Consider the following 25,417-nt stretch of genomic DNA (forward strand, 5'->3'; position numbering starts at 1 on the left):
GAAGACTTTTTTTTTTTGTTGTTCCCTTCCACATTCTGATTTTCAGTCTTAGCATGATATTTTCATCAAAAGTTGCCATATGTTGGTTGCAAGGAAGTCTGCATTGTAAAGTTAAGAGTCTACTTTATTACTATGTTTAATAATTCAAAGTTTGCTTGAGCAGTATTCACACAAATATGTGGCGTTTGGAGTGTGGACCAGGTATGTAGCCTATAGATCACTTAACTATATAATTGGATATTCGGAAAATATCAAATACCAAAAGGTAATAATATATTTTACCAATCTTGAACCCAAATATCCTAATTTTAAAATTTACTCCCAAATACCAAAATTTTCAATTCAATTTACTAATTCAATTTTTGGTATTTTATGCCCCAAAACAGTGTAAATGTTGTTTTTCTTCTAAATTGGACTCCTCGGTTGTACGGCAAAATGGACAGTGACTGAAAGGGAAGTCTTTTTGTTCCTTAATGATCAATCGAAAGCACCCTGAAAATGAAACAAGAGTTAGCGTAAATTCATGGTTGTTGCTGTTTAGATGAGTGAACTAGTCATGGGTTACTTGTGGCCATGTTTAGTTTTGATTCTGCTTCTTCTTCATATTTGTGATTTGGGTTATGCAGCGTCCTTAATCCAAGATTCATATGTTTCTGCAATTGGTGACCCTGGAATGAAAAACCCAAATGCTAGATTTGCATTTGAAGCCTGGAATTTCTGCAATGAAGTTGGAAGTGAGGCTCCCAATATGGGTAGCCCCAGGCTTGCTGATTGTGCCGATCTTCACTGTTCTCCTTCTGTCACAGGTTTACACTAGTTATTTACTGTGTTATGACACGTGTATTGCACACAACACCTGATAACAGAAACTTTCACATCTAAAAACTTTTAAACTTTTCAATTTTTATTCTTTATATTTTAGTTTTATAAGGGTGGTGTTTGGGAGAGCTTGCGACCTCCACTATTCACCAGCTACATTCTACCTCCTATAACTGTGAACATAGTTTTCATTAATTGCTCATACCCCTGGGGTGCTATATTAAGTAGTTTAGTGGCGCATCTTGGCTCGATTCTCACAACCACCCATCAGTGAAGATCTTCGTTTCTTTGGTCCAATAAAAAGAATCAAAGTGTCCCTTTCACTGACGATTTGTGTTTTTAAAGGAGGCAGTTTACAAAATTTAAATTGGAAATATAGAGGAAGCATGTATCTGTTGATGTTAATTTTTTTCTCTAGAAATAAGTGAGTTGATTGAAGCATCATGATGTTGATTCATATGGCATTAAGAACTCCTAATCATTGTTTAGAAGATCATTTTGTGTCTTTTTAAGTGGTGGAGAATGGTAATATATCATGCACAAGGCATATGGGTATGCAATTGATTGACTACCTGGTGGTTATGACAAAGATGTTGGAAAGACAAAATACTGGTAAACAAAGATGCTGTAAGGAAAAACTCTTGAATTCGTAGTGTACTCCCCAAATGTGCGTTCAGCGTAACTCCATGAGTTTGTATGAGGTTGATGTTGTATTATGTCTTGAAGTTGGCCCTATTTACTAGATTGATAGCATGGCTGATACATAAGTTGATACCGAAGTTGGTTTGATTATGTTTTCTGATTCAGTAGATTATACATCGGAGGATAATTGTAGAGTTGAGAGGCTTTTGGAGTTAACACTGAACACAGTATATCTTTAATATCAAGACGTTCCTTTGTTGAACCATGAGAGCTATGACTGTTAGTTTCTTCGTTATTGTGTTACAAGTTAATGTGCCAATTCCTTAAGTTGTCAAGGTTACTAATAAGTTGGCTTAAAGATTGGTGAATTTATGGGTCATTCTACTGGAAACTTGATGTGGTCTAGATTTAACCTTTGGATCCGTAATTTATTGCAAGATGGAAAATTTATTCCTGGGGATATCCGAGTAAAAGACTGGATGAGCCATGAAGTGTGATCCAGAGCTGCAAATTATGGAGGAAATACGTGTCAATATTTGAATCTCTATGTTGTTGTGGCATCTTGTAGTAAAACAAATCTGATGTTATTTATCCAAATTGGGATGGACATTTTGCTGGAATTTGTATTGTCATACCTCAGACTGATCACAAAAAGTTGTGACGCATCAGATTTCAAGAAGCTTTGATACTGGTCCAAGCTGTTACCGTCATAACTCCATTGTTGCCATCTGTTGAGTGTCAGTGGGGTTGAAAGGAACATTGAATCTGATTTAGTTTCCCTATCTACCAACCATCATTACTACTACTTTCAACATGAACAGTCTAATCTTCCCTCGAAGTGTCAATCCTTCTCTGCTTTTCCTTTTCTTTTTCCTTTTCTTGATGTAGTACTTTTGTTGTACAATCTATTCCCCCTGTTAAGATAAAGCAGAAAGATTTGATAGGATATTATTTGAATTTTGATGAACTCATTTACATGAATCATAGACTTAATGCCTTGTGTAAATGCTAGCATCGAACATCTTTATGATCTGCCCACCTCTTATTGGGTTTGCTTTTATGGTGAGGTCACCAATATATTCCAGGCGGTCCGCTTCTTCGAAAACGGAACACTTGTAAAGTACACCACAAAGTGACGGAAGTAGACAATAGATTAGGAGTTGGAGATAAAATTCCAGATGGGAGTTATAAAGCTGACACGAATCCTGATCTTTATGCTGTGGAAAAGGAGTGGTATCTTGGTTCACTTTGTGAAGTGCATGATTCTGCTGACCCATGGTATTATTGGATGATAATGCTTAAAAATGGAAATTTTGACAAGAACACGACTCTTTGTCCTGAAAATGGTAGGAAAGTTTCTAAGATAGTGACGGGTAGAACTTTTCCATGTTTTGGCGAGGGCTGCATGAATCAGCCACTTGTCTACCATAACTACTCAAGGATAGTCTACGGGGAGCATTCATCTTTGATCGGAGGCTTCTATGGAACGTATGATCTTGATACCAATTTAACTGCCGGTGTAGAAGGAAGATCTTTTTTTTCAGTTTCATGGCGGAAGAATTTAAGCACGGGTAGTTGGATTATCTCAAATAAATTGACGACATCGTCCAAGTATCCATGGCTTATGTTGTATCTAAGATCAGATGCAGCAGAAGGGTTTAATGGAGGATATCACTATAGTGGCCGTGGAATTATGAATAAGGTTTGTGACAACAATTTTCTTCCCAATGAAAGCTCTTACTAAATAAATGTGCAAATTTACTCATTTAAAAAAATATTACATCGTTAATTTTACTAAATAAAGGAACTGAATATTCCTGCTGTCCACTCTCGAACTTAAGAATTACATCCTTTCTTCCCTGTTTTTCTTGGTTGTTCCTATTTACCTCTTGTATGAGCAGAACAAGTTATGTGTGGGTTAGGTAGGTGCAAGTCCTGGGTTTGTTAACCTGGTATTTAAGTAAATGGGGGGGAGGGGGGCATTCATCAATGAGTGTTGAACCATGTGCTACTAGTCCATGTGTATTTTTCTGGTTTCAAAAAGATTAACTATAAAAATTGTGAACTAAATTTATATTTTGTTTCATCATCATGGATGATTATTATGGACAGGGTACCAGTCTCATGCTTTAATTTTTTCTCACTTTCAGATGGAATAAGAGCTGTAAGTCTATATTTAAGCAAATTCCTTTTGCTTTTCCCCTTGCAGCTTCCGGAGTCACCGAACTTCAAGGTAAAGTTCACCCTTGAAGTTATACAAGGAGGAGGCTCCAATAGCCAGTTTTATCTTCTCGACATCGGAAGCTGCTTGAAAAATAGTGGAGATCCATGTGATGGAGATGTTTTAACAGATGTGACGAGGTACAGTGAGATGATCATCAATCCAGCAACCACAAGTTGGTGTCGTCCTGATAACCTTGTGTCCTGTCCACCCTACCACATTAGCCCTAGTGGGGAGGTAGTATACAGAAATGACACTTCTCGGTTCCCATACTCTGCTTATCATCTATACTGTGCTCCTGGAAATGCAAATTATTTAGAGAAACCATATGATATCTGTGACCCATACAGCAATCCACAAGCTCAAGAACTGATACAAATCCTGCCACATCCTGAGTGGGCCGTGCATGGTTATCCTTCAATACAAGGAGAGGGGTGGATTGGGGATGCTAGGAGTTGGGAGCTTGATGTAGGAGCATTATCTAATCGGTTGTACTTTTACCAGGTAACCTTAATTCTTGCATAATCTTCTCTGTGGATTCTGTGGAAGGGAGTGCCGTTTTCTTTGTGCTGCTGCTGAATTGTCCGGTGCTTTCACTTAGTAGGTGACATGGATCTTGGATGATATATTTGGTTGTTTGTGTTGGTTATATCCAATGTTTTTGGAGCTCAACTGTTTTTTACTTTGATTTTGACTCTGTGAAACTAGGAACCTAAAACTCAATCCTATCAGGGTTTTCATGGTCAAAACGGTTCTACTGTATTTAATTTTCAGAAACCTATTAACCTACAAAGATTTGAGACATCTTAATGCTTGATAACAACATAGCATGTATTCAGATTTAAATTTAGATTGTCACAACCCGAATTCTCAAGTCATGATGACACCTACTTTAACGCACCAGTAGGTAAGCTAAACCATAGCCCGGGACGACGAGTAATGGACTAAATGACAGAAGTTAAAAGAAAACATAATTTAGACATTCAATAGAAGTACTAAGTAGTGGAATATATAAGTAGGATCATACAGAACGTCAAGAAAAAGGAGAAAATGTGCAAAAGAGTATCTCACGACCTTACTTGGTCGGTACAAGAGCCACTAAATTTGAAAAAATAGAGTACTAGATAGTATCAAATATACATGTAGTCTCGAAAAGGTAAAGACTATAAAATAGCAGAAGGAGAGAGGTTCAGCTTCGGCACTGAAAGATCACGCTATCTTTGAATCTCCAAAAGCAAGCCTGAATGAAGCGTCAATGGCGGTACCTATTACTCGGATTTGCATCAGAAAATGATGCAGAAATGTATTATGAGTACCAAAAGCAGCGGGTACTCAGTAGACATCATTGGTCGACTCATTGGTCGACTGAGCTAAATTACAACAGAAGTATAATAAAGTGCGAGAATGTAAACTAAAGTCAGGGATAAGGCTAAATCTGAAAATAAAACTCCAAACCAGGATAAAGCGGTAAATAGGCAGAATAACTAACTCAAAGTAAAAGTAGTCTACCTACCACCTAACTAGCCCCCCATTAGCCCAGAAGGCACAAACAACAGAGAAATAACCCAGCCGAGCCCCCAGAAGCCCTACGGATGCAAATAAGGAGGAAATACTGACAATAGTAATCTTAAAGTGTGCCCACATGCGACAACATACCTGAAACTCCTTTCGAACCATAAATGGTGGACTCAAATCAAAACTGGAAATAGTATCATCATAATAAGGTGCCGCATATAGGTTATAAATGCCGGACTTGAACTAGAACTAGTAATTAAGTGCCATGTAGTAAATATATCATAAATGAACCCAGTACAATAAGTAACGAGGAAGCTACCAATCGCCTGACTTGAACCGGAACTTGATAAATAAGCCAAGTATCATAATGTTCCAAGGTCATAAGTTTCCTTCAACTTCACTTAGCAGGCGTTTGACCATGAAATCTAAAGTTTTTTTAAGTTGTAGTTGGAATTGTGTTTGAGCATGTCTTTTTGAAAGATTTTTTTAGACTTTTGAAAAGTCTTTTTTAAATATAATCTTATACCCTCAACTTTTTAAAACTATCAAAATTACCCAACTAACTAATTTACCTACTAACATATAACCAATTGTGATTCTTAAAGCTAGTTTAAAGTCTTTAAAACTATTATAGCGAGATGGAGTGCTTGATATATGGTACTGAAACTATAATACTCAATTAAGAGATGAAAAGTCCATGTATAATAGTTATTTTTGTAAAAATAACAGCTAATCGAATTTCAATGATGAGAAGGATCCGAATAATTTTTGTTATTGTGTAACCCCTTTTGTAACACCAGTTAGCCAAATAACTAGGGGTAACAATTTCAGCTCATATTTATGAAAAGAGTCCATTTAATCCATATTTATTAAATTGGATCACTCATATTTCAAATGGGTAAATATGAGTTTCAACTCATTTTAAAAGCTCATACAAATATGGATAAAATGGGTAAAATATGGGTATCCATTTAAACAGAGAGATCACCCAACTATGCTTAAAATTTCAGTTTTGTTTTCTTTTCCAATTCTTTTTTCTTTTTTTCCTTTTCCTTCTTTTGTCCTTTCATTTAATTTTTAATTTTTTCTTTTTCTTTTTTTCCTTTTTATTTTTACTCGTTTCTTATATTGTTTTTTATCTTTCTCATTTTTTTCATCTGTTTTTTCTTTTTTCGCTTTTATTTCTTTTTCCTTTGCATTCTTTTTTTTTTTGTATTTTTGTTTTCCCTTTTTCATTCTGTTTCGTCATTTTTGTTGTTTTTCTTCTTTTTTTTTGTATCTCTTTCTCATTTTTTTTTTGTTGTCATTGCATTTTATATTTTGTATATTTTTTATACTATATATTTATTACTATCATACTATATATTTTAAATAAATTTATTATTTGTATTTGAATAGTTTAGTCGTGAATATGTACAATTTATCATTTGTATTCATATACAAACATTTATCATTTTATTCATATACAAACAAGTATATAAATTAGTTGTATTTGCTTGAGACTAAAATATATAAATATACAATGTATCATTTAATGCAAATGTATCATTAGCAGTTGTATATCAAATTTATCATTTATATTTGGATATAAACAAGTATCATTTGTATGCGTATGGTTCAAGTTTTGGAAACATGTATCATTTGATACAAATATAACATTTGTATTTGTAAAATTTAGCGATTGTATTTGCATAATTTATCATTTTTAATTGTATTGTTCAATTTGTATCAATAAAATACAATTTTTATCAATATATATAAATACAAGTGTTCGTAAAAAGAAAAATAGCTATTATTTTCCAATTGTTTAAAAATCCAAATTATACAGTCAACTACTAGTTCAAATACAAACAAATGAAACAAATAAAATTATAAATACAAATACAATATGCGGTCAACTTATGAATACAAACGCAAAATAGTTCTTTAAAAAATACAAGTTCATCAATGAAAATAGAATACAAATGCAAATACAAGCAAAATAAAACCACAAAATACAAATAAAATATGCAGTCAATGATAAATTACAAATACAAAATAGTTCTTTAAAATACAAGTGTGAAATATGTGAAATATATAAAATATATGATGGTGCAAACTATAAAATACAAATATAAATTTTAAGTATAAAAAATAAATACAAATACAAATATATTAATGAATACAAAATTATAAATGTTGGGTGAATACGAATACAATAAGCGATTATGGTATTTTCGTTATCATACAAAAATTAAAATGAAAAAAAGGAAGAAGAACAAAAATAGGAAAAAACCAAAAAAGAAGAAAAGAAAGAGAAGTAAAAGTTAGAGATAGAAGAGAGGAAAAAAAGGCGTAAAGAAAAAATTGAAGAAAAAAAAGCATAAAGAAAAAATTGAAGGAAAAAAAGAAAACAAAAATACAAAAAAAAATCAAAAAGAAAAAAAGAATGAAAAAAGAGAAAAGAGAAAAGGAAAAAAAAAGAAATGATGGTGAATACAAATACAATGAGCGGTTATGATTTTTTCGTCATCATTAATGATTTGTACTTGACTTAGTCATGTTCTTCAAAAATATAAAAAAATATAAACTATAAAATACAACCAAAAAAATGAGAAAGAAAAAAAAAGTAAAAAAAAAATAAAATGGAAAAATAAAACTAAAAAGGAAAAAGAAAAAAGGAAAAAAAGAAAGAAAAGTAGAAGCTAGAGATAGAAGGGAGGAAAAAAAGCAAAAAAAAAAAAAGAAGAAATAGAGGCCAGAGATAAGAGAGAAAAAAGAAACTAAAAAGAAAAAAGAAGAAGAAGAAAAGAAACGGAGAAAAAAGATAAAGAGAAGCTATGAATTGTATTTTTGTAAGTTAGGCTAAAAACACTCTCATTTGGCTGAAATCTAACGCGAATGCGAAGGCCTTCTCTCGAACGCGATGACCACGTGTAGGCCATTTTTGGCTTACACCAACAAACTTGGCTAAGTGCCAAGTTTGCGCTTAGTCAAGTTTGTGATCGGACCCTCAGGATTCATTCAGAATCTCATGAATATAAAAAAAAGTATTCTACTCTACTAAATTCAATATTCTGAACTCAACGGGGCTATCAAAATTTTCATTTGAGTTCGTTTTGATTGAATGTAGGTCCCATACCCAAAGGACCGTTTTAACCAAATTCCATCCAATAGACCAAAACGAGTTCGAAAGCCTCGAGATCTGAATCAAGGGTCCTCCTAGCCTAAAATCGATGTTTCAGAGCTAGTGGAACTGTTAGAAGTGGCATCGGGGATCGTTTGACTGAAGTTTGGGTCTGATGTCGATTTCTTAACACCGAAAGATCCAAAACAAGGAATTGACTCTCAAAACCAAATGAACTATCCGGTGACAGAACTGTCAGTCCCAACAAGTCATAATTGACTTAGGGCAGCTATGGGAAAGCTCTAAACGTCAAAAAGGCACAGAACTGAGGTAATGACTTGGAGGGTCATTACAGTATCCACTACTAAAAAGACTTTTGTCTGCGAAAGTAAAGGATCAAGATATACCTAAAGGCTGGAGATATTGGGTCTGCATCTCACTCTCAATCTCCCAGGTAGCCTCCTCGACTGGACGACGTCTCCACTGAACTTTAACCACTGGAATCTTCCTAGGAACGTAATCGTCTGGCATCCCTGGCCAATATAGAAACTGGTTCCTCCACAAAGGTCAACCTCTTGTCCAACTGAATCGAGTCTCAATGAAGCACGTGAGACTCATCTGGAATGTAGCGCAGCAGTATAGATACATGGAAAACTGAATAATCGGAAAAAAAGTCTCTGGGGCAAGGTCAACTTATAAGCTACCTCTCCAACTATTCGAAGTATCTCAAATGGCTCGATATACCTGGGGCTGAGCTTGCCCTTCTTCTCGAGCCTCATCACGCCCTTCATGGGCAATACTCAAAGGAAAACCCGATCACTAACTCCATACTTCAAGGCACGAAGCCTACGGTCAACATAACTCTTCTGCCTATTTTGAACTGCCCGTAGCTTGTTTTGAATCACTCGAACCCCATTTAGAGACTCACGAAGCAAGTCGGTACCACGGGGACTAACCTCGAAAGACTCAAACCAACCAATCGGAGATCGACTACGCCTACTATATAGGGCCTCGAATGGAGCCATTTGAATGCTCGAATGGTAGCTATTATTATAAGCAAACTCCGCTAAGACTGAATGCTGCTCCTATTGACCTCCAAAATCCATAACACATGTGCGGAGCATATCCTCCAAAACCTGAATTGTCCGCTCTTACTGCCCTTCGGTTTGGGGGTGGAAAATGATGCTAAGATCAACTGAGTACCCAACTCCTCCTGAAGCTAGAAGTTAATACTTAGTATCTATTTGAGATAATAGACATGGGTACTCTATGAAGGCGAACTATCTCTCGAACATAGATACGGGCTAACTTCTCGACACTGAAGGAAATTTGAATAGAGATGAAATGAGCAGATTTGGTCAAGGGATCTACAATGACCCAAATGCTGTCAGAACCATGAGAAGCGAGGTAACCCATTCACAAAGTCCACAGTAGCCCGCTCCTAATTCCACCCAGGAATGGATAGTCTCTGAAGCCAGCCACTAAGTCTCTGATGCTCGGTCTTAACCTGCTGACAACATAAACAACGAGCCTTAAAGTTCGCTACATCCTTTTTATACATTCCACCAGTAATGCTGCCTCAAATCTCTATACATCTTAGTTGTCCTAGGGTGAATAGAATATCTGGAGCTATGAGCCCCTTGAAGAATCAACTGAATCAAGTCTCCAACCCTCAGAACACAAATACGACCAAATCTTGAGATGCTCTCAGAATCTAAGGTAGCCCCACTGGACTCGCCTCTCATTACCTGATCACGAACAATTCTGAATCTGCTAATACAAGTTAGACCTAGCCTCAACACTGGCACGAATCCTCCCGAGGTCTGAAATATTAAGCCGGACCACTAAGTTGGCTAAGGACTGAATGTCCAAAGCCAACGGACGCTCAAAAATTGAAATGAAGGCTAAGCTACCCATACTAACCGCCTTTTGGCTCAAGGCGTCCGCGACCACATTCGCCTTACCCGAATTGTATAAAATAGAGATATCATAGTCTTTCAGCAACTCAATCCACCTGCGTTGTCTCGAATTAAGCTCTTTCTGGGTCATAATGTACTAAAGACCACGACGATCCGTAAATATCTCGCAACGATCACCATACAAATAATGCCCCCAAACCTTAAGCACGAAAACTACCATCGCCAACTCCAAATCATGATGGGGTAGTTGCGCTTATGCGCCTTCAGCTGCCTCGGCACATGTGCAGCAACTTGGCCCCGTTGCATCAGAACACAATCCAAGCCAACACCAGAAGCATCACAGTACACATCGAATCCCTCGCCCTCAACTGGAAGAGTCAATATAAGGGCTAAAATGAGCAAGCCCTTGAGTTTCCGAAAGCTCGCCTCACATCTCTGGACCATTGAAATGGGACTTCATTCCTGGTCAGTCCAGTCGTAGGTGCTGCAATAGTAGTGAATCCTTCGTTAAACCGTCTATAGTAGTCTCCTAAACCAATAAAACTGCGAACCTCGATCGAAGATGTACGTTTGGCCCAATCATGAATAACCTCAATCCTTCGCTCGGATCTACCATAATCCCATCCTTAAACACCACATGTCCTAGGAATGTCACAAACTCTAGCTAGAACTCATACTTTGAGAATTTCGAAGAAAGCCTTTGATCTCTCAAAGTGTGGAGCAGAGTCCTCAATGCTGCTCATGCTCCTCCCTACTCCTCGAATACACCAGTATATCATCAATGAAAACTACCACAAAGGAATCCAAATAACGCTTGAAAATGTGATTCATCATGTTCATGAACGCTGTCGGGGCATTGATTAACCCAAAAGACATCATCAGGAACTCATAATGGCCATAATGAGTCTCGAAGGCTTTCTTAGGGATGTCCTTTGTCCGAATCAACTAATAGTAGCTGAATCTTAAGTCAATCTTAGAAAGCACAGCCGCACCCTGAAGCTGATCAAATAAATCAATACGGGGCATAAGATACTTATTCTTCACTATAACCTTATTCAACTACCTGTAGTAGATACACATACACATAGAACCATTTATTTTCTTCACGAACAAGACAGGAGCACCTCAAGGCGTTACACTAAGCCTAATGAAATCGTTACTCAGAAGATCCTGAAGCTGAGAATTTAGCTCCTTAAGTTCGATAGGAGCCATACGGTAAGGTGCCATGAAGATAGGTCGGGTGTCCGGCTCAAGGTCAATATCAAACTAAATATCACGCTCATAAGGAAGGCAAGGTAGGCCGATACAGAAAACGCCAGGGAACCATAAACAATAGGAACAAAATCAAGCAAATGATTCGCTGCACTAACATCACAAACATAACCAAGAGAAGACTTACAAACTTTGGGTACCAGTCTCCTGACCCGAATATACGAAATAATCCCCGTCGGTGCGTGGCTGAAAGAATCCTGCCACACAACGGGGGATATGCTAGGCATGGCTAAGGTAATGGTCTTGGCAAAACAATCCAAGATCGCATGGTAGGGGGATAACCGGTCCATGCCCAGAATTACGTCAAAATTAACTATGATTAGCACAATAAGGTCAGCCTGAGTGTCATACTCTTGAACTGTCATAATGTAAGATCTATAGATCAGATTCACTACTAAAGAATCACCCACTGGAGTAGCTACACATAATGGCACAGATAAAGGCTCCCAAGACAACACTAATTGCGGTGCATAATAAGCAGAAACATATGAATAAGTGAATCCCGGATCAAACAAAGCAGTAGCTGGCCGATGACATACTGAAATTATTTCTATAATAGCAACAACAACATCTAAAGACTTCACCTCCGGCCGACCAGGTACTACATACTAATGACCCCGTCCGCCTACGGACTAGGTACCTGACTAACCACCTGTCACCTTCTCTAGAACCCTGGGGATCACCCTTGTGACCCTGTGCACCCCCTCTAGTTGGAGGCGACACTGATCTAATCAGCTGAACACTTTGCGCTACAGGCTAAATCATCCTACACCGGGGACACTCTCTTGAGAAATAATCGACGGCCCCACAATCATAGCATGACCCGGGCACTCTACTCTGTCCAGTAGGTCCCGGCTGACCCAAAATGGCCAACAGGGGCCGAAGACCCTGACTGTGCACCCCTCAAAGACAGACCACTGCTTCGGCCACTGAAGTCACTGTAACCGGGTTGACCCCATCAGAAATGAAGTGTTGCCTAAATGGGTGTACTAGACTGACCCTGGTGCTGATAAGACGTATCTCTCCTGAAATCCTCTGTCTCTGAACTGTGAGCCATTGTGGCTCCCATTATAACTGCCCGATGACGCGACCTCTTATAACTGCCCCCTTGGGCCTCGCGATCCATCTTCTCAATTGTGTAGGCATGATCAACAATCTCAGTAAAGTACTTCCCTGGAGTCACCAAACCAAACAATCTCAGTAAAGTACTTCCCTGGAGTCACCAAACCAAACCCTGAGTAGCTCTGTGGAGTGGTAGCCTCAACCCTCTAACAAAACATTGAATCCTCTCGTACTCTGTACGCAGAATCATGGTGGCATGTCTGGCTAGCTTGTCAAATCTTGCCTCATACTCGGTCACAGTCATAGAACCCTATCTCAATCCAGTAAACTCTCATCCCTGAGGCAATCGTGCATGCTGCGAGGCATAAACATCCCAAGAAAGCCTCAGAGAACTAAGTCCAAGTCATAGGTGGAGATCCAATTAGCCTGGAATCAAGATAACTGCTGCACCATTGCCTAGTTGCTTTGTCTAGCTGGTAAGTAGTAAAATTCACTCCATGCGCCTTAATCAACCCCAAATTACGGAGTCTTTCCTCACAACTAGTTAGAAACTCAAAAGCATCCTCGCCTGGGCCCCTAAGATGGAGTTAATCTCATAAATCGACCCAACATCTTCTGCTTCTTGACGGTCATAACTGGCTGAGCTACTGTCGGCTTTGGAACTACCGATGTTGGAGGATCTTTTACTGTGGGAGCCGCAATGCAGGTTGCGCCCCTACATTAGTACCACTCAGATCCGCTGACTGAGCACCATAAAACAGTGCACCACCTACCAATCCCAATATCTGAAGCAAGGCATCTCTGACAATTAAGGAAGAAATAAACCCTGGTAGGGCTTGGGTTGCCCCTCGACCCACCAGCAGCTAGGGCAGCTGAACCTCAGGAGTTACCTTTTACTCGGGAGCAATAATAGGTCTGGTGAAGGCTTCCTGTCCTGACCCCTAGAGGTGGTGCTGTAGCTCTAGCCTGGCCTCGACCTATTGGTCGATAACGACCTCTAATAGGTGCCCTAGCTACAGGCTTTAGGTCCTTATCCCCGATCGTCGTAGCTCACGTCGTAGCCATCTACGAAAGAGTGAAACAAATAAGAATTTGGAAACCAACACGCACTCATTGCATGAATTGGACAAAGTGAGATTTTCCTAAGAATATCCGCTAGCCTCCCGAAGGTAGAATACGGATGTCATCGTATCAATCCGCGGGACTCTACTAGACACTTACTCCTATACCAACAATACCAGTAAACCTAGACTTGGATACCAATTTGTCACGACTCGATTTTTCAAGTCATGATGACACCTACTTTAACCCACCAGGTAAGCCAAACTATAGGTCGGAAAGATGACTAATGGGCTAAATGACGGAAGATAAAAGAAAATATAATTTAGACATGCAATAGAAGTACTGAGTAGCGGAATATTTAAGTAAGATCATACAAAACATCAAGAAAAAAGAGAATTGTGCAAGAGTATCCTTTGACCTAGTAAAGTCTATACAAGAGCCACTCAATTCAAATAATAGAGTACTAGACGGTATCAAATATACATGTAGCCTCGGAAAAGTAAAGACTATCTAAAACAACAATAGGAGAGAGGATCAGTTTCGGCTATGAAAGCTCACCCTATCTCGAATCTCCAAAAACAAGCCTGAATGGAGCGTCATCGTACGGTAACTCGTACTCGGCTTTGCATCAGAAAAAGATGCAGAAGTGTAGTATGAGTACCAAAGCAACGGGTACTCAGTAGGCATCATTGATCGACTGAGCTAAATTACAATAAAAGTATAATTAAGTGCGAGAATGTAAACTAAAGTCATGGTGAAGGCCAAATTTGAATTAAAACTCCAAGTCAGGATAAAGCAGTAAATAGGCAGAATAATTAACTCAAAGTAAAAGCAGTCTAACTACCACCTAACTGGCCCTCATAAGCCTAGAAGGCACAAACAAGAGAGAAATAACCCGATAGAGCCCCTACAAGCCCCGCGAAAGCAAACAAGGAGGAAATACCGACAATAGTAATCTTTAAGTGTGGCCTATATGTGATAACATGCCTGGAACTCCTTTCGACCCATAAATGTCGGACTCGAACAAGAATTGGAAAGTATCATCATAATAAGGTGCCGCATATAGATCATAGATGCGGGACTTGAACCGAAACTAGTAATTAAGTGTCATGTAGTAAATATGTCATAAATGAACCCAGTATGATAAGTAACGATGGAGCTACCAATCGCCAGATTTGAACCAGAACTTGATAAATAAGCAACAACAACAACAACAACAAACCCAGTGTATTCCCACCTGGTGGGGTCTGGGGGGGGTAGGATGTACGCAGTCCATACCTCTACCTCTGAAGAAGTAGAAAGGCTGTTTCCGATAGACCCCCGGCTCGAGACACGCGGTACCACACAAACACATAGTAAAGCACAGCACAAGGTTACAAGATTACATAACATAAGTACGGCACCCATAAGTAATATAAAACAGAGGAAAACACACAGCTTCATAATAAAACATGGGACACGGACTCCTAACAGGAATAAACCCCCACCAAGTAGTTCCCTATACTAGCGACTCAGACTGGCCCTAGTCCACTGCCCTGATTCGCGTCCTCCAGACCTTCCTATCTAGGGTCATGTCCTCGGTGAGCTGTAACTGCTCCATGTCTCGCCTAATCACCTCACCCCAGTACTTCTTCGGCCTACCCCTACCCCGCTTAAAACCATCCAACGCTAGCCTCTCACACCTACGGACCGGGGCATCCACGCCCCTCCTCTTCACGTGTCCGAACCATCTCAATCGGGCTTCCCGCATCTTGCACTCCACTGGTGTCACACCAACCTTCTCCCGGATGTTCTCATTCCGAACTCTATCCCCTCTAGTCAGCCCACACATCCAGCGCAACATCCGCATTTCTGCCACCCTCATCTTTTGGATGTGGGAGTTCTTAACTGGCCAACACTCCGCTCCATACAACATGGCCGGCCGGACTACCGCCCTGTAGAATTTGCCTTTAAGCTTAGGCGGCACCTTCCTATCACACAGCACCCCCGACGCGAGCTTCCACTTTATCCATCCCGCCCCAATACGGTGCGAGACATCCTCGTCAATCTCACCGTTACTCTGGATCACGGACCCGAGATACTTGAAACTCTCTGATAAATAAGCAAGTATCATAATGTTCCAAGGTCATAAGTTTCCTTCAACTTCACTCTGTATGAACAACTAAGTTATAGGGTCAATTCAATAAGAGAAACGATATTAACCACCAAGTCTAGATGTACGGTCTGAAAGGCCGAAAGGTTACTTTATCCGGAATAGTAAGGCTAACCGAAGTTCGTTAGATTGCCTAAGTCATCCCAAGGTTTAATATTCAATCTAAGTTGATAGCTTAAGTTTTTCAAGTCTACAAGGAGCTAAACTATGTTGGGTTCATAGTAATGAAAAGGTGTGAATGGATAAATGAAGAGGAAAAAAAAATGGTGGAATAAGGAGACACCAATTTAGAAGGTGTACTCCCAAATTGGAAAGTTCACTAATTCTCCCACACTGGTGAGAGAATGGAAAAGTTCACTAATTCTCCCACACTGGTGGGAGAATGGAACTTTGGAGTATTTATAATGATGAATACTTAATCCACATGGCAAGTGAGGCAAGAAATAAGAGATGCCTCGCGCCATCGTCGCTCGGCTCGGCCTCGGCTTCGGATTCGGATTCGGATTTGTCAAATGATCGATCGATGAGATCTATTTTTTAGACAAACTTTATTTGAATTCCGAAGAATGTCAAAGGGAAACGCAGTAGAATTTTTCTGCACAATGTTTTCGACTCCATAAATGCATACAGATGCCACTGTTTACACTGTTTCAGCGAACAGTTGTGATGTTTCATCGCGGAATGCTGAAACGTTTTCTGATGCATGCAGAAATGCAGGAACAGGTGCTGGTTCAAGTGAACTGGTACACTGCTTCATGAATTGCTGTACACTTCATCGAAATGGTGCCATTGTTTCGTGAAAAGGTGCACTGTTGCAGTAAAATACTGTACACTGGTTCAACACTAATAAAATACTGCAGCCATGTCATTTTTCAGAATAGACACACCTTTAAGATTGAACCATTGCCACCTTTTCAAAAGGGCATCTTATGGCTATATAAATCTGATTTCATCCACAGGTTTAGGACACAGAAAATTTTCAGAATTACGAGCTTCTTCTTCTTCTTAAAAATACTCTAAGTGTGATAATTCAAACCGTGAGTGCGTTCGAAGAATCCGCCTATTTGAGGTACCGCTATAGTCGGATTGAAGGCCATTTTATCCTGGGAGGAAGATTCCATAACCCTGGGTACAGTGATGGGAATTATTCCTTAAGGAAAGTCCGTGAATTCGGACGACTTGGCCTTAACAATTTCTGTTTCATCTATATTTCTGAAATATAAAATATACCTCTTGTAAAGATCATTTTGATCTTGTGTTAGGGTATTTGTTCAACTTCGTTGTGGTCTTGCTCGTACTTGAACTCGAGTTGAAGTTGTTATTCTATTACACAGATTCTACGTACTCGTATTGTGGAAAATAACAATGAATAATCTTACAGAATCTGTATTACTTGTTTTTGGAGATTAAAGCTTATACTTTCTACTCCGCTTGAATTTAACTAGTGATTAGAAGACATAAAATCTTCATCACAAGTTAAGGTTCACTCGATTGACGATTCGAAGTAATAAAAACTTCATCGTTAACTAGAAACAAGAAGAAGAAGAGTTTAAAGTTATTTAACTTTATTAATAGTATTCTGAAAAATACTAATTGTTCTGTCTTGTGGTGATAGGAAAAATGACAACTGAAAGTCAAATGATGGATGCGACAACGTCTATGGGGGCAAATAATATTGCCACATCAAGTCGCACAAATGCTCCGCCAACGATGGCACCGGCGGAGCAGCCCGGAAAATTTTCTGGCATTGACTTCAAGCAGTGGCAACAAAAAATGTTCTTTTACCTCACCACTTTATGTCTACAACGGTTCACTAGCGAAGACGCTCCCGAGGTGCCCGAGGGAACCTCGGACAAAGACCGCTTCGTTGTTGTAGAAGCTTGGAAACATTCGAATTTCCTTTGCAGGAACTATATTTTGAGTGGTCTCTAAGACGACCTCTATAAAGTCTATAGTGGAACCAAGACATCAAAGGAACTGTGGGGGGAACTTGAACGGAAATATAAAATGGAGGATGCGGGAATTAAGAAATTCCTTGTTGCACGGTTCCTGGACTTCAAAATGATTGATAGCAAATCTGTTGTCTCTCAAGTACAGGAGTTGCTAGTCATCATACATGATCTCCTAGCAGAAGGTATATTTTTGAAAAATACCGTAGTTGAACAAATTAAAAATGTTCTTAAAACTCACATAAACTGTTTTGTAGGTTTAATTGTGAATGATGCTTTCCAAGTAGCTGCAATAGTTGAGAAGCTACCACCTTTGTGGAAAGACTTCAAAAACTACTTAAAGCATAAGCGCAAGGAATGACCGTTGAAGATCTTATTGTTCGTCTTCGTATTGAAGAGGACAATAAAGCTGCCGAAAGAAGGTCAAAGGGAAATTCTACAATGAGTGGAGCACATATTGTAGAAGATGACCAAAACAACTCGAAGAAAAGAAAGAAAGTTGAACATGGAAGCAATCAACCCAAGAAAAAGTTCAAGGGAAAATGCTTCAATTGTGGCAAAATTGGCCACAAGTCCACAGATTATCGAGCCTCGAAGAAAGGCAAGAAAAAGGACCAAGCGAACATGATTGAGTCCAACAAAGAATATGATGATTTGTGTGCTATGTTCACGGAATGCAACTTGGTGGGGAATCCACGCGAATGGTGGATGGATTCTGGTGCCACACGCTATGTTTGCGCGAATAAAGAGTTGTTCTCGTCATTTGCTCCGGCTCAAGCAGAAGAAATGCTTTACATGGCCAACTCCGCTACTGCTAAAGTGGAGGGAACAGGAAAAATTTGCCTAAAGATGACTTCCGGCAAGGTCTTAACACTGACCAACGTGCTATATGTTCCGGAGTTACGTAGGAACTTAATTTCTGTTTCACTTCTAGATAAGAACGGATTCAAATGTGTAACCGTTTCTAGGAAAATTGTAGTTAGCAAAGAGAAATGTATGTAGGAAAAGGCCATCTCACGGAGGGTCTTTATAAGATGAATATAATGACTGTTGAAATGAAGAAAAGTTCGAATTCGTCTTATTTGCTTGAGTCTTATGATTTATGGCATGAATGTTTAGGCCATGTTAATTACAAAACGTTACTAAAACTTATTAACTTAGAAGTTTTGCCAAACTTTGAGTGCAATAAATCAAAGTGTCAAACGTGTGTGGAATCGAAGTATGCAAAGCATCCTTATAAGTCCGTTGAAAGGAATTCCAATCCCTTAGACTTAATACACACTGACATTTGTGATATGAAGTCAACACCCTCTCGTGGTGGGAAAAAGTATTTCATAACTTTTATTGACAATTGCACTAGATATTGTTATGTCTACTTGCTAAATAGTAAGGATGAAGCAATAGATGCGTTTAGGTAATATAAAACTGAAGTTGAAAATCAGTTAGACAAAAAGATCAAAATAATAAGAAGTGATAGGGGCAGAGAATATGAGTCTCTCTTTGCGCAAATATGTGTAGAGAATGGAATAATCCATCAAACTACGGTCCCGTATTCACCTCAATCTAATGGAATTGCGGAAAGGAAAAACCGAACTTTGAAGGAAATGATGAATGGCTTACTTATAAGTTCTGGTTTACCGCAAAACTTATGGGGGTAGGCTATCCTTACGGCCAATCGTATACTCAACAGAGTTCCCCATAGTAAGACAATCAATTCCTTACGAAAAATGGAAAGGAAGGAAACCTAACGTGAAATATTTTGAAGTGTGGGGGTGTCTAGCAAAGGTACAAGTTCCTATACCTAAAAGGGTTAAGATAGGACCTAAAACGGTGGATTGCGTGTTCATAGGATCTGCTAAAAGTAGAAAAGCATGTCGATTTTTGGTTCATAAATCTGAACATCTGGATATTAGTGAAAATACGGTAATTGAATCAGATAATGCTGAATTCTTTGAAAACAGTTACCCGTATAAAATTAGACATGAACAGTCTAGAGGAGGATCTAAACGACCTTGAGATGAACCAAGTGAGAATGTACATAATGAAGAAAATCCAAGACGTAGTACACGTCGAAGAACGTCAACTTCGTTTGGGTCGGATTTTGTAACATTTCTCTTAGAAAATGAGCCTCAAACATTTAAAGAAGCGATGTCTTCGTCAGACTCGTCCTTTTGGAAAGAGACAGTCAATAGTGAGATTGATTCAATCTTGAACAACCATACATGGGAATTGGTTGACCTTCCTCCCGAAAATAAACCTTTAGGTTCTAAATGGATCTTCAAAAGGAAAATGAAGGCGGATGGTACTATTGACAAATACAAGGCAAGACTTGTAGTAAAAGGCTTCAAACAAAAGGAAGGCCTTGATTACTTTGATACATACTCGCCAGTAACAAGAATAACCTCGATTCGAATGTTAATTGCCTTGGCGGCGGTATATGATCTTCAAATTCATCAAATGGATGTAAAAACCGCATTCCTAAATGGAGATTTGGAGAAAGAAATTTACATGGAACAACCTGAGGGTTTTGTGGTTCCAGGAAAGGAAAACAAGGTGTGTAAACTTATTAAGTCATTGTATGGACTAAAGCAAGCACCAAAACAATGGCATGCGAAGTTTGACCAAACCATGTTGGCAAACGGATTCAAAATAAATGAATGTGATAAATGTGTTTATATAAAGACACTCCAAATCACCAAGTCATTGTATGTTTATATGTGGATGATATGTTGATCATCAGTAGAGACATTTCTGACATAAATGCAACAAAACGAATGCTCGAGAGCAAGTTTGATATGAAGGACCTTGGAGTTGCAGATGTGATCATAGGTATAAGAATTCATTGAACTCCACAAGGGTTGGCATTGTCACAGTCTCATTATATCGAAAAGGTACTTGACAAGTTCAAGTATATGAAATTTGGTATTGCCAAGACTCCATTGGATGCGAGCTTTGCACTTCGAAAGAATGAAGGTGAAAGTGACTCGCATTGGAGTATGCAAGAGTATTGAGATGTTTAATGTATATAATGAACTGTACACGACCAGACATAGCATGCGCTATCAGTAAATTGAGTCGGTACATGAGTAATCCCAACAAAACTCACTAGATGGCAATGAAAAGAGTTTTGGGGTATCTTAAATACACTCAAAATTATGCTTTGCATTATAATAAATATCCTGCGGTACTTGAAGGATATAGTGATGCAAATTGGATCACCGGATCAAACGAAGTAAAATCCATAAGTGGATATGTATTTACTATCGGTGGAGGAGCAGTTTCTCGGAAATCATCCAAACAAACTTGTATCGCTTGCTCTACAATGGAATCTGAATTTATCGCATTGGATAAAGCCGGTGAAGAAGCAGAATGGCTCCGGAATTTCTTAGAAGATATTCCTTATTGGCTCAAGCCAGTGGCACCAGTATGTATACACTGTGATTGCCAAGCGGCAATAGGTAGGACAGGGAGCATGATGTATAACGGTAAATCTCTTCATATAAGACGAAGACATAATACCGTTAGAGAACTTCTCTCTAGTGGAATTATCACTGTAGACTATGTAAAGTCAAAAGATAATGTGTCGGATCCACTTACAAAAGGCCTATCTAGAGAAGGAGTGGAAAGAACATCCAAGGGAATGGGTTTAAGGCATAGGACAAGTCAGCATGGCGGTAACTCTACCTAGAAGACTGGAGATCCCAAGAGCTAGGTTCAAGGAGATCAAACAAAGTTGTGTCTGACAGGTTCAACATTGTCAATTACCCAACCCATTCTCATGATGTAGACAATGTATAGTAAACAAAGATAAGACTTAAGGTGAAAAGTCTTTTAATGATTATCTAAATTTGGCAGATTTGACCAAATAGTTTAATCTATAGGATTGAACGTTTAGAAATCACCTATGTGTGGGCGAAGTGAAAGCCGCTTCAAAGAGAATGTTAGTAAAGGCCTATTCTCTAAGATCTCATGAAAACCGGGACGTGTTCATGGCTGAAAAGAACAAAACCGTAAGAACCATAAACGGTAAAAGGCTGGTTGTGTGACATGTGTTGTCTAGGTGTACATTAAAGCTCGACGGTTCAAAGATATCAAATCTACCGATTGACCGAGTGCATCCGATGCATGTTCACTACGAAAAGTTCAAAGGGAAACCCATTTATCCAGATGCAATCAGTCTTTACTTGAAGATCACATACTTGTCCGTAAAACTTTTACAAAAAAATAGCCATTCCCCATTCATGTGGGGGGATTGTTGGGTTCATAGTAATGAAAAGGTGTGAATGGAAAAATGGAGAGGAAAAAAAAATGGTGGAAGAAGGAAACACCAATTAGAAGGTGTACTCCCAAATTAGAAAGTTCACTAATTCTCCTACATTGGTGAGAGAATGGAACTTTGGAGTATTTATAATGATGAATACTTAATCCACATGGCAAATGAGGCAAGAAATAAGAGATGCCTCGCGCCGCCGTCGTCGCTCGGCTCGGCCTTGGCTTCGGATTCGGATTCGGATTTGTCAAATGATCGATCGATGGGATCTATTTTTTAGACAAACTTTATTTGAATTCCGAAGAATGCCAAAGGGAAACGCAGTAGAATTTTTCTGCACAATGTTTTCGACTCCATAAATGCATACAGATGCCACTGTTTACACTGTTTCAGCGAACAGTTGTGATGTTTCATCGTGGAATGCTGAAACGTTTTCTGATGCATGCAGAAATGCAGGAACAGGTGCTGGTTCAAGTGAACTGGTATACTGCTTCATGAATTGCTGCAACACTTCATCGAAATGGTGCCACTGTTTCGTGAAAAGGTGCACTGTTGCAGTAAAATACTGCACACTGGTTCAACACTAATAAAATACTGCAGCCATGTAATTTTTCAGAATAGACACACCTTTAAGATTGAACCATTACCACCTTTTCAAAGGGGCATCTTGTGGCTATATAAACCTGATTTCATCCACAGGTTTAGGACACAGAAAATTTTCAGAATTACGAGCTGCTTCTTCTTCTTAAAAATACTCTTAAGTGTGATCATTCAAACCGTGAGTGTGTTCAAAGAATCCGCCTATTTGAGGTACTGCTATAGTCGGATTGAAGGTCATTTTATCCTGGGAGGAAGATTCCATAACCTCGGGTACAGTGAGGGGAATTATTCCTTAAGGAAAGTCCGTGAATTCGGACGACTTGGCCTTAACAATTTCTGTTTCATCTATATTTCTGAAATATAAAATATACCTCTTGTAAAGATCATTTTGATCTTGTGTTAGGGTATTTGTTCAACTTCGTTGTGGTCTTGCTCATACTTGAACTCGAGTTGAAGTTGTTATTCTATTATACAGATTCTACGTACCCGTATTGTGGAAAATAACAAACTAAGCATACTACCCGAAGGAAGGCTGACGGGACCCGCTACTAGCCTCGAAAATTACCACTAAGGCAAGCAGCTACCCAAACCTAGGCTAAGACTTTATAATTTCATCCCAAGGTACTAAGTTAAAACTAGTCCTAGGGTATCAACCTAATCCAATAAAAGTGTAGATAGGCTGAAATCTACCCAAAAGGGCTCTCTAATTGGTTAAATAATTAATAATTACTAAAGTTATCAACCAAGTTGTAAATATCCACTCAACTCTAGCATAATACTACACTAATATCATAATAAAGCTCAATCTAAGAGAGGGATAAGCCTAGTCTACGTGGACGTCGCTGAAAGCTCGAGGAGGTCCACTACTCTGGAGCTTTTCCCTTCCGCGAAGCCTCCGAATGCTGCCACGCTATCAAATGATAGTCTATGCATTACAACGAGAATAATGATACCTATATTGCATGTAAATGCTCTGGGTAAAAATTCAAACTAAAAATCTCACGTGGAGATCGCTAGCGAAATCATACATTTGAAATCGTCAACATGTCCCTCTAAACTCGAGGGTCATTTATTCCCCAAAATGTGTGAAATTCGAGCATCAATGAACCCCCAAGTCAGCCCTAACGTAAAGTAGTGGTTTAAAGTTAATCGGAGAATTAAGCTAGAAATTAAATGAAAACTTACGAAAATAAAGGTGAGAAAATGACTCCAATGACTTCTTCAATTCACCCCCAACACCCAATGATTGATCTCCACAATTTCTTAGCTCTCTAGGGCTTTTATGGTAGTTGAACTTAAGAAAAAATAGAAGAGAATTGGGTTCCACAACTTTAAATGATGCTGTTCGTGGGGACCCCTTCACGAACGCGATCTCTGACCTGACTAACCCTTCGTTAACGCAATTGGTCCACCGCGATCGCGAAGGAGGAAACTTAGTCTCGTTGGAAGATTACTCTTCGTGAACGCAAAGGCCATTTTTGGCCTGTAGCAACAAACTTGGCTACGTCCCAATTTTGCGGTCGGACCTTCGAAATTCATTCGGGATTCTGTGAATGGAAATGAACTATGTTACCCTATCAAATTCGACATTTCAAACTTAATGGCGCGTCGACATCAAAATTTCCATCCGAGGTCGTTTTGATTGAATGTGGGTCGCACACCCAAAAGGCTGTTTTAACCAAATTCCATCCAATAGCCGAGAACGAGTCCGGAAGCCTCGTGATTCAAACCAAGGGTCCCCCTACCCTACAATCGACGTTCTGGAGCTAATGGAATTGTCAAATGGACAACCGGTACCGTTTGACTGAAGTTTAGGTCCGATACGCATTTCTTAACAATGAAAGCTCCAAAACATGGAATTGACTCTAAAAACCAGAGGAACTGCCAGGCGACCAAACTGGCAGTCCCAGCCAATTAGAAATGACTTGGGGCAGCTATGGAAAAGCTCTAAGCGTCAAAAGGGCACGGAAGCGCAGGTAATGACTTCAGGTCATTACATAGATGGATTTTGTTTTGTACTTGTGAATTAATAAGTTAATCCTGACCCAATTCATCAGATGCATACAAAAGCGGAAACAAAATTTGAACTTGATGGGTTCAACTTTTATGTTCTCAACCACTCAACTCATTGCACTTATGGGTCTGGAACTGATGAAGTGTCGGTGGATTTTTCACACACATTAATGATACACACACAGTGGAAAAGATATTGAGTTCAGCTGAACCCATTTGAAGTATATTGCATCTGTTCGTGTGTATAGATTAATGGCAGATATACACTGCTGCAGTACTCTGGTAGATGATCTGCTGCGGATATTCGGAGACAATTGATTCTACTGATCTTACTTACACAGGATCCAGGAACCAAACCAGCAAGCCGTGTGTGGTCTTCACTTAATGTTGGTACGGAAATATATGTTAGCAGCCAAGGGGCTACAGCTGAATGGACTGTCAGTGATTTTGATGTATTGATTCCTGAAGATGATAAAAGTGATGTTAGAGCAGTTCTGTAACACCTGTTGTTTGTTTTTCTCCTATTAAAAATAGTGTAACTTCTAACAATTTTCTTTTTCGCTTGTTTGTATGTAGACACACATTCTAGTATATCTGCTTTTGGCTTTGTGTTCGCCGTTATTATTTAGTGTGGCGAAGTAGCAAAACTAGCCTGAGTGAGACATGCGAGGGTTCATTTCCTCCTAACTGGTTGCTCAACGCTTAATTTTTCAGTTTTATGCCTTGGACCATTTCATTATGTGTCCTATTACAGCAGCAGACGTATTGGTCAGACAAGTCTGCCATTATGATCCCTTCCAGCCTCTGTGACTCAT

The 25,417-nt window shown here is 39.0% G+C and overlaps 1 protein-coding gene across 6 annotated transcripts; it reads left to right on the forward strand.

Moving 5' to 3' along the window:
• Positions 1-257: 257 nt before the first annotated feature.
• Positions 258-25,358, forward strand: LOC107852485. Of its 6 annotated transcripts, none has more exons than XM_016697512.2 (4): positions 258-806; positions 2,547-3,163; positions 3,671-4,186; positions 24,944-25,358. In XM_016697512.2, the coding sequence occupies exons 1-4, from the start codon at positions 542-544 to the stop codon at positions 25,100-25,102; spliced, it is 1,557 nt and encodes a 518-aa protein (XP_016552998.1). In that variant the 5' UTR covers positions 258-541; the 3' UTR covers positions 25,103-25,358. The 6 variants fall into 6 exon arrangements, with proteins under 6 accessions (XP_016552998.1, XP_016552999.1, XP_016553000.1 ...); XM_016697513.2 differs by having other exon boundaries at positions 385-806; positions 2,529-3,163; positions 24,851-25,224; XM_016697514.2 differs by having other exon boundaries at positions 386-806; positions 2,529-3,163; positions 24,878-25,358.
• Positions 25,359-25,417: the final 59 nt, after the last annotated feature.

Source organism: Capsicum annuum, chromosome 4 (genome assembly GCF_002878395.1).
Source record: "Capsicum annuum cultivar UCD-10X-F1 chromosome 4, UCD10Xv1.1, whole genome shotgun sequence".
NCBI classification, from domain to species: Eukaryota; Viridiplantae; Streptophyta; class Magnoliopsida; order Solanales; family Solanaceae; genus Capsicum; species Capsicum annuum.